At 51.1% G+C, this 9,938-nt stretch overlaps 1 protein-coding gene across 2 annotated transcripts; it reads right to left on the reverse strand.

Annotated features, from left to right (window-relative positions):
* Positions 1–4,496: 4,496 nt before the first annotated feature.
* LOC112610914 (protocadherin-8) lies at positions 4,497–9,176 on the reverse strand. Of its 2 annotated transcripts, none has more exons than XM_025364545.1 (3): positions 6,631–9,176; positions 5,951–6,158; positions 4,497–5,458 (listed from the first exon to the last, which is right to left on the reverse strand). In XM_025364545.1, exons 1-3 carry the CDS (start codon positions 8,968–8,970, stop codon positions 5,085–5,087), a joined length of 2,922 nt encoding a protein of 973 aa, XP_025220330.1. In that variant the 5' UTR covers positions 8,971–9,176; the 3' UTR covers positions 4,497–5,084. The 2 variants fall into 2 exon arrangements, with proteins under 2 accessions (XP_025220330.1, XP_025220329.1); XM_025364544.1 differs by having other exon boundaries at positions 6,340–9,176.
* Between the last annotated feature and the right edge of the window lie 762 nt (positions 9,177–9,938).

Genomic DNA, 9,938 nt, shown 5'->3' on the forward strand with positions numbered 1-9,938 from the left:
TGGCCTGTGGCAATTTACCTTACCTCTCTAAGCCTTGTTTTTTCCTTATATAAGATGGCTTAATGTATAGTTGGGGGTATTAGATAATACCCATAAAGTGCTTGGTGAAGTGCCTGGAACACAGTATTCTCTGTTTTTTTGTTTTGTTTTTGTTTTTTGTTTTTTTAAGATGGAGTTTCACTCTTGTCACCCAGGCTAAAGTGCAATGGCACAATCTCAGCTCACAGCAACCTCTGCCTCCCAGGTTCAAGCATTCTCCTGCCTCAGCCTCCCAAGTAGCTGGACTACAGGCGCATGCCACCACGCCTGGCTAATGTTTGTATTTTTAGTAGAGACGGGGTTTCACCATCTTGGCCAGGCTGGTCTTGAACTCCTGACCTCGTGATCCACCTGCCTTGGCCTCCCAAAGTGCTGGGATTACAGGAGTGAGCCACTGCATCCGGCGGAACACAGTATTCTCTTAAAAAAAAAACCAAACCGTTATTCCTATTATTATGCAGCTGTCCTAACTTGGACCATCCTCCTATACCCAGACACTGAAACAAGGACTGGGGTGCAAGTAGTTTATTTGGAAAGTGATCCCAGGAAGCACAAGCGAGGCAGTGAGGAAAGTGAGCAGGGAAAGGCAGGAAAGCCAATAAAGGAGGTGTTACTGGGTGGGCTGCTGCTGTGGGCGACTGGGGCTTATGTTTCCTGGGGACGCTCATGAGAACTGTGCAAATCACAGCTCAAAGTGATTCCTTTGAGAGCTGGGAGAGCTGGGATATTTAACCACCAACTCCTATCCCTCTTTGGTTGAGGGTTGCTTCTGCAGATCTTAGTACTTCCAGGCTGCTCTGTGCAGAGGCTGAACAACTTTCAGGTGGGACCACAAGCGCTCAGCAAGTCTGCAGCAGCAGAGATGGGTGCTTGAGATGGAAACTGCCATAGTGCAACTGGAACTATCCACTGCTGCTGAGGTAGACTCAGAGGTCAGCAGTGGGGACATGGACAGAGCATCATACCTGCTACAATGAAGTGAAGGGACAATTAAACAATATTTGGAATGTAGAATTAATAGATCTTGATGAGTGATTGGATCATTGAGGGGTAAGAAATAGGGTAGAGTCTTAAAATGACTTTTGCATTTCTAGTTTGGTTTAAAATTTGCAGTCCCATTTATTGAGTTTAAAACAATTGCCACAGGGGTAGTTTTGGCCATAGTGATGGCAGAGAAGAGGAGTTGCTTTCTCATTTGGGCATCCTGAGTTGGAGGTGTCTGTGATATAGCAAAGTGTCACACTGGGTTGGCAAATGGAATTTTCCTAATTCCATATTAAACTATGCAGGCTTCAGTTTGGCATGTTTGAAATTCTTTAAACAGATTTTGTGGGAACAAATCCTGACTCTGATAATGAATGATTTCCCCCCTGCACATTTAATCTGGTGGTTTAAGTGATGGCTTTTAAAATAGCCTGGTGTCTCTTTCTACCTGCTGTTCACTTATTAGTTGACTTTGAACCTGTTGGTGAATTCTATTGCAGATCGTCTCTCCTTGAAGAAAGGGAATAATAAACACCCTTTTGAGTTATTGCATAGCTGTTGAAAACCAAGACAGCGTTTCAAAGCTCTTCTGAGTTGTTGCAGAGCACAGTGCCCCATCAAGTATTGTATTTCTTTGCTTCAGTTTGCTTTCAGAGCTTACAGCATTCCAATTATCCTATTATTGGATATTCAGTAGTAAAGTGAATATGCTTGTCTTCTAAAATGGAATTTTTAGATGTTAAAAGTTTATATTTGCCAAGTGAAATAAGCCAGATATTTAGCTAATTATGGCATGGAACTTATCCTGATTATAAATATATATTTTTCCCTCTGTATATGTGTGTGTGTGTATATATATATATTTTTTATATTTGTATTTAGAGACATGCATCCTGTTTTTGCTCTATTTCAGAATGCATTTTTCAATAGATGTTGAAACCACTAACAGTTTAACTTTCTAAAGTGGTTTCCGTATAGACATTTTATTATAGGAAGACGTGTAGAACATCCAAGTCAATGGGGCCAGAGACAGAAATGTGAAACAGGTAAAGCCTGGCTTTAGCTTTCTCTCTTGAGGTGACCTCTGTCTTCCCCAAGGGCTTTCTCATGTCCCAGTATTCACTGCTAACGTGCCCAAGGGTTGTTGGCCTCTACTTCCAGAGAGCTATCTGTGTTATAATCACAGACCTCTAAGGCTTGTGATTTTACCAATGACATTCACCTTAGCCGTGCTTGTTTGTAAAGTGTTGGCTACACATGAGGCTCTGGACTAGTTGGTGAAAGTGGAGGGAGTGAAGACAGCAAAACAGGGTCAGAGCAAGGCTGGGCCTCCTGGGTCTACTGTGTCTGCCTCAGTGAGTGGGGCAGTGCTGATAGTACTGTGGAGACTGGCTCCAGAAGAAGGCAAGGAAAGAGGAAGTAGGATAGACTGTAGTGGAAACTTACTATAGGCCAAGAATTGTGCCAAGCATTCTGCATATGTATTATCTCATTTAATTTAATAAAGCAATATATTTTCTTAAAAATGTGCTTGAGAGTAAACATTTCTGGAGACAAGTGAAAAGCCTCCCACACACAGCTCCTATTTCTTGGAGAGTTCCTGCTGCTGGCCCATAGAGGAACCCCTCCAACCTTTTTTGTTTAAGCAAACAATGTTAAGGACTGAAATGAAAGGACTGTTTGATTTTTTTAAAGTTTCAAATCAAAACAAGGTCTGATAGTGGTTATTTTGCTAAGGAAAGAAACGATAGTGAAGTCAGAGGTTTTGAAACCCAAATTTTTGGAGTAATGAAATAATTTGCACAGTACAAAATAAAATAGTGACAATAACATTACTTTACTTTTGAAGGACAAAAGCAGCAAACACATTCAGAGACTGGATGCTTTTAGACTGCAGTGGGATCATTCACTCTTCTGTTTTGCATTTGATGAGACTAGCTCCGGAAGAAAGTTTTAGATGTTATAATGGTAGGTCTACCTGGGAGTCTGTTCCCTGAGGCCTGGCCATCATGGCTCTGGAGCTGTAATGTTTTCTTTCGGAATCCACGGTCTGGGCGGTCTGAGCTTGTCAGGCGCATGTGCGACTCCATTGCCTGCAGAAACCGCTGAACTTTGCACAGGCCGTGGGTGGTGAAGCACTTGTGTGTACCCACCCTGCTGTTCAGCCTGGAGCCACCACTGGTTTCAATTATGACTTCAACAGGCAGCTTTGAGGGCTTCTCTATTCATTACAGTGCCACACACTCTATAATTAGTAATAAAGGAACACAGGCACTTCACAAATATAAAGGGCTAAACAGTAATCATGCAGTAAAGGCAATGCATTGGGACTTTTCTACCTAACTCCTTGTTTCTTGCGGGTTAAAAAAAAAAAAAGCAAACAAAAAACAACTTGTTTCATTACTTTATTTTTTTGCACTGAATAACCTAGGTTTGAATCTCACCCTGGATACTTATTAACTGTGTGATTTTTGGCATTTTATCTCACCTTTTTGTGCCTTGGTTTCTTTATTTGCAAAATGGAGTTAATGATACTTCCTCTATCCTGGGGGTAGTTTGCTGATTAAATGAGATAATTCATGCAGAATGCTTGGTAAGGAGCTCTGCTTACACAAAGACTTTCTCAGTAAATGTTAGGTCTCATTATGATTATCATCATTTTAATTTCAAATGAAATGCATAGAGTATGAGACACAGGCATAGTACTCTTGAGTGTCCTTTTTTTAGACTTTCCATTATGTACATTTTCAAACACAAACAAGTAGAGATACTGGTGAAATTTCCCTACCTCACATGCACCTATACTAGCATTGACAATTATTAGTATCTTATCAAATCAAATCAATCTTGTTTCACATAGCTCCCTGGTTTTTTTCTAGAACATTTTAAAGCGAATCTCATCATGTCATTTTGCCCATAAATTTGAGTGGGATAGTGCTGATAGTTACTTTGGAGACTGGCTCCAGAGAAAGGCAAGGAAGGAGGAAGTAGGACAGAATGTAGTGGGAACCTATTACATTCCAAACGACTAAGATGTTAGTCTTTTTGTTACTAACACCCCGAATAAGCTGAGGACTCTTTGGGACTATGTCTTCTTCACCTCAAACTCCAGCTTGAGGAGGAGTACCAGCAGCTAGTAAAAGTTCTACAGATGCTTGTTTAATTAGTGAATGAACAACCCAGACTTAGCTTTCTTCACTTTTTGGTGTCTGCTCAATAAATATTTACCCAGAGAATAAATGAGAGCAGGAATTTTATAGACCAATGCATATGGAGATGCTTATAATTTATGAAATCAACACACATTTTTAATACTTGGGTGACATTTTGCAATACTTGAAATCCCACAGGTTTAATATTGTCATGAACATTAATAATGCCCAGATAGTGAGCACTTGAAAGGTTTCATTCTGATACTCATATTATTTGTGGATGTCTGACTATAGGCAACTTCATGAAAAGCAATTAGCAGATTCTTCAAACACATGACAAATCTTTTATTACTGTGCTTATAAGTGACACGGTTTACAGAAAACCAAATGTAATTAAATAACATTGAACTTGAAATCTACCACAGAGTCAAGATATACAAGTTATACTTGGCAAGGCAAAATTTCTCAAACACTAGGTTGTTTCAGGTGAAAGATAAATTTCAATTAAGTGATTCCAACATGTTTTGTTTTTTGTCTTACAGACAGTTCCTTTGGCAATAACTTCCACTTTAGCTTTTATTATATAAAAATATAACAAAATTTCATTATATACAAACATTACATTACACAATGTACAAGTTAAAAACACTAAGAAAATGGCAAGCCGCAAGTGAAATTAAAGTCAATAGCATGATAAAAAAATTAAATACTGCACACATTTCATAAAAATTACATTAACTACATTTTTGTTTGCAAATACCAAACAGTACCAATGTGATTGGAAATAGCTTCCAACAACTTCATTTTAAGGCACATCTTGCATATTTATATATACAACACTGAAACCGGTCAATAACTTAGGGGCTTCTCGGAGTGACCTGTATAGGTGTGAAGACATGCAGCATGGGATTACACATTTTCATTGGCTCCCTTCTTCGGGGACAGGTACCTGCCAGGAGGGGACTGGTAGAGGGGTACCCCAATCTCCTGCAGGTCTGGGAGCCTCCCTGGACGGGGAGGGGAGAGCAGAGTGACTGTCCTGTCATAGTCTCTGTGCAGTACTTTCTCATAGACGCTCTGCAGCCCCACTGTCTTGGGCAGCTGGGCCTGGTAGTAATTGTCCCTGCGCAGAGGATCCCGAGGCAGGGACGTGCTCTTACAGAAGGTTGACATCTGGGCTGGTGGGTGAGGCGAGGGATGTGTGTTGGGCCCGCTGCAGGATGGGCTCCAGCAGCGGTCAGAGTGGCCCAGGATCTTACACTCAGCGGTGCACGCCCACAGTCCTAACACAAAAGGGAAAAGGAAACAGCATGACGATTATTCCTGAGATTATACATACCCAGGCTTCCATCTTCAGAATGTCAGCCTGGGTCAGGGCAGCTGAAAGGAAAGGCTGTGCACATAAAGATATACACTGTGTCTCAAGAATCGAAGGCACATTGCTTCCTGTAAAGCCATCTTAATGCAAAGCTGGTCCAGCTTCTTCAGCTGGAAGTGAAAAATAAATTGATAAGCAGAACCCCCTTTTTAATGGCTAGCATCACCCACGCTGCTGCCTAACAGGATGAGGGTGTGCTTTATTCAAGAGCTGGAGTTGCCTCTACTTGGCATTTTGAAATTCACTGTGTGAGGCAGGCCAGGTTCCGCAACTGGAGGAGTGAGAAAAAGTGGGGAAGAGGGAAGGAGGCTGGGAACCGAGATTGACAGGAGGCAAGCAGTAGTGAAGGGGAGGGAAGCGAGGAATGTCGAATTTGGCGGGAAATAAGAGTCCTCACCACTCTGCATGTGGTTGATGAGATCCTTTTTCAGAGCGTCCCCGCTGATGTCGGAATCGCTGTCGTTGAAATCACTGTCCCCTTTACCGCTGTCTTTGCCGCTGAACTTCTCTGCTTCTCTGCCGGAGATGGTGTTGAATGAATGTCCTTTCCACACCGCCACGGGGGGCGCCGGCTCCTTTCCAAAACCCGGGGAGGCACTGTAGGGCTGCAGCAGGGAATAGGGGAATGGGGGTGGGGGGAGGGTTGGACAAGAAACAAACAAACAAAAAACAGGTGCAACAGGTTAAGTGTCTACCTGCATGCGCCCACCCTACCCCTCCAGTCTCCCTTCCCCCAGCCTGTCCGCGGAGCACGGAGGGGGGCGCCCAGCCGAAGGAAGGCCTCACCTCGGCGTGCGCACCGCGGAGCCGCTGCTGCCCCTCGAAGTGACAGGCGCTTTCCCCAGTGGCGCTGCCGCCCTCTGAGCCCGGCACTTCGGCCGCGGCGACCGCAGGCGGAGGCGCGTCCGCCGCGGGGCTGCCAAAGGGCGCTTTGCCGGTGCCAGGGAAGGTGAGCACGTCGAACATGTTGGGCCTGGGCCCGGCTCCCCGGGCGGCCTCCTCCGGGGAGCCGGGAGCCGAGGCTCCGCCGCCCGCCGCCCCGGGCCGCTCTTCCCGGAGGGCCCCCCCTTTGCGCACCTCCTTCTTGCGGCGGTTGCAAGTGGTGGCGATGGCGATGATGGCGGCCAGCAGCAGCGTGCAGCTCCCGGCCAGCACGATGATGACGATCAGCGGCGTGTCCCATTGCAGCGCTGACCCGGACGCCCCGAGCCGAGAGCCAGGCGGGCGGGAACGCTCCGGGCTTCCTGCGCTGGCAGGCGCAGCCGGCCCACGCCCGCCCCCTGCTGTTACCACGAAGCTGACAGTTGCGGTGGTGGTGAGAGGGGGACGGCCGCCGTCGGATATGACCAGTAGCGCCCTGAACACGCGGCCGGGTGGCTCCTGCGAGAGGTCGCTTGTGAGCACTATCTCCCCCGTGCGGCGGCCGATGGCGAAGGCTTCGCGCGGCTCCTGCTGCTGCAGCTCGAACGCCAGCTCCCCGTTGGCCCCTTCGTCTGCATCCCGGGCCTGCACACGGGCCACGGCAGTGTCCTTTGCGGTGCGCCCAGGCACCGCCACTTCTAGGGAGCCATTGGCTGGCGCCGGGTGCACCAGGACCGGCGCATGGTCGTTCTGGTCCAGCACGCGCACTTGCACTAGGGCGCTGCTGGAAAGCTGAGGGGAGCCGCCGTCGCTAGCTTGGATGCGAACGTCGAGTTGGCGCAGCGTCTCATAGTCGAAGCTGCGCAGCGCGTAGATGGCTCCGGTAGCTGGGTCCACCGAGACATAAGTGGACACGGCACCCCCGGCGCGGCCCACCTCAGCCTCCAGCAGCCGGTAGGTGACCTGGCCGTTGCGGCCCAGGTCCCGGTCCCGGGCGGCCACTGTGGCCAGGTAGGCGCCGGGCGGGTTGTTCTCGCGCACTGACACTTCATAGACCGGCCGCGTGAAGAGCGGCGCGTTGTCGTTCTCGTCGCCCACGCGCACCGTGTAGGGCCGCACGGTGCGCAGAGGGGGCGCGCCGCGATCCTCGGCCACCAGCGTCAAGTTGTACTCGGCGATGCGCTCGCGGTCCAGCGACGCCGCGGTCACCACCAGGTAGCTGCCCGCGTAGGCCGGCTGAAGCCGGAAGTGCTCGTGCCCATAGAGGGCGCAGCGCACCTGCCCGTTGGCGCCCGAGTCCCTGTCCGAGGTGCTGACCAGGGCCACCAGGCTCTCGCGCGCCGCCCCCTCCGGCACCAGCGAAGTGGCGCCAGCCTCGGGCGTCCCGGCTCCCGCCGGCGAGCTAGCGTCCGCTCCCCCGAGCGCAGCGGCGGCGGCAGCAGCGGCGAAGGGCGAGGCGGCCGGCGCGCCTGGGGCGGCCAGCGGGGTGATGGCGATGTCGGGTGCGTTGTCATTGACGTCGCGGATGCGCACGATGACCTTGCAGGTGGCAGCGCGGGGCCCGGGTCCGCGGTCCTGCGCCCGCACGTCCAGCTCGTAGGTGTCCTGACGCTCGTAGTCCACGGGCCCGGCCAGGGTGAGACGGCCCGTTCGCGGGTCAAGCCGAAAGAGGCGGCGCGCCTCCGGCGGGGTGCGAGCGCCAAAAGCGAACACCACGTCGCCGTTAGGGCCCTCGTCGGGGTCGGCCGCGTCTAGATCGAGAAGCAGGGAGCCCACGGGCGCGTCTTCCGCCAGTTCCACTTCGGCCACGGCGCCCTGCGGGAAGGCCGGGCTGTGGTCATTGGCATCCAGGACGCGTACGCTGAGGGCAGCCGTGGCGGAGCGCGGCGGGCGGCCGCCGTCCTGGGCTACCAGCTCCAGGCTGTAGGCGGCCTGGCTCTCGCGGTCCAGCTCCTGCAGCAGCACCAGGTCCGCGCACTGAGCGCCGTCCGCTCGCGTCTGCAGCTCCACCCGAAAGGGGCTGTGCGGCTCGGCCAGTCGCACGCTCTGCAGCCCGTTGGCGCCCACGTCTTCGTCCACCGGCACCTCCAAGGGGATGCGCGTGCCCACGGCCGCACCCTCGGACACCTCCACCGGGATCTGGGCCCGGGGGAAGCGCGGTGCGTGGTCGTTGACGTCCCTCACCTCCACCTCCACGTGCACCAGCCGGAACTGCTCCTGCGAGAAGCTGACCACATCGAAGGCCAGCACGCACTGCGGGGCCTGGCCACACAGCCGCTCGCGGTCCAGGCCGGCGTCCCCGACGGTCAGCTGCCCGTCGCCTTCGCGCACCCGGAGCAGAGAGCTGTTGAATTGCTTCATCAGGCGGAAGCTTGTGTCACCCGATACTTTCATATGCAGGTCCTCTGCCAGGGTCCCGATGACCGTGCCGGGGGCATCCTCCTCGAAGGTGCTGTATCTGACTGTTTTGCTCTGGGCCACTGAGAGCACCCAGCAGAGGCTGAAGAGCTGCAAGGGGAAAAGGCAGGGGCTGCCCCAGCGCCTCACAAGACTCATGCCTCCAGCCTTAATTGCGATCCGAAAGGCTAAGGAAGGGAGTCTTCTCTGGTTTCCAGGTCGGGCGTGAGTCTCAGGCTCTCGGAATCACGCTCTTTGAGAGCCCTGTGCGGGAGAAGTCTGCGGGTAGCAGCTCCGCGCCTGCAGCCGGCTCTGAGGACGCGCGGACCCGCCCTCACCCTGCGCCTTTCCCTCCCTCACAGAAGCTGCGCCGCCTCGCGACGCCTTTGCCTTTATAGCCGCCGATATGCTAATCACCCGAGCCGGGCAGCCAATGGCCGCCTCCCCCTCGCGTCGCTCCTCCGCCTGCCTCTGACAATCCCTTTAATGTGGAAAGGCTTAGAGGGGAAAACAAGAAAGGAAAATTAGGGAATCTTTCCTTTGTTTAACTCCTTTTGCTTTCTCTCCCTTTTCTTGTCAACACCCTGCATGTAGAGGAGTTGGCACAGGGCTCAGGAGTAAAAGGAGCGGATGATTGTTAATTGTCGCCTGTATCCCTCCGTGCCGCGGCTAGAACTAAGTGTGAACACGCTGGGATTTCACCCCAGCGACTCCAGAATCCCCCTTCCCCCAGCCCCTGCCAACACACACACTCTGCATTTTGCACCTCTGAGGCTTCCAAACCCTTGCAGCCCCCTACCCACAGACTTGCTCTGCTGAGTGAGACTCTGCTTTCCTTCTCTCCTAGCTTCCTACAGTGCCTGGAATAGCCTCTCGATTAAGAAGCCTGAAGGATAAGGGAAAATTGATTTTATTCAAATTTGTGTACGCAATTGTGTTTTGCTCGTGTGAGCCCCGGTGATCAGAGCTGCCACTTCCCTTTCAGAAAAGAGCCCCGCGATATGTTAGTATGCATGTCACTGTCCAAATGGCTTTCTTAAGCCTTGGGCGCTAGCAGGCAAGGAAAAAAAAAGTTCCAAATAGGATTTAGCATAAGCTTGAGGAGATTTGGAAAGGTTTCAAAGATC

The sequence above is a fragment of the Theropithecus gelada genome, chromosome 17, assembly GCF_003255815.1.
Source record: "Theropithecus gelada isolate Dixy chromosome 17, Tgel_1.0, whole genome shotgun sequence".
Taxonomy (NCBI): domain Eukaryota; kingdom Metazoa; phylum Chordata; class Mammalia; order Primates; family Cercopithecidae; genus Theropithecus; species Theropithecus gelada.

What these genes read in the sequence shown, in the direction of transcription:
- LOC112610914 (XM_025364544.1), bottom strand. Translation starts at nt 8,970, where the DNA reads ATGAGTCTTGTGAGGCGCTGGGGCAGCCCCTGCCTTTTCCCCTTGCAG. An exon ending in TCCGCGGTGCGCACGCCGAG is followed by an intron (nt 6,159 to 6,339) that starts GTGAGGCCTTCC and finishes TCCCTGCTGCAG; the next exon opens with CCCTACAGTGCCTCCCCGGG. An exon ending in CATCAACCACATGCAGAGTG is followed by an intron (nt 5,459 to 5,950) that starts GTGAGGACTCTT and finishes CTTTTGTGTTAG; the next exon opens with GACTGTGGGCGTGCACCGCT.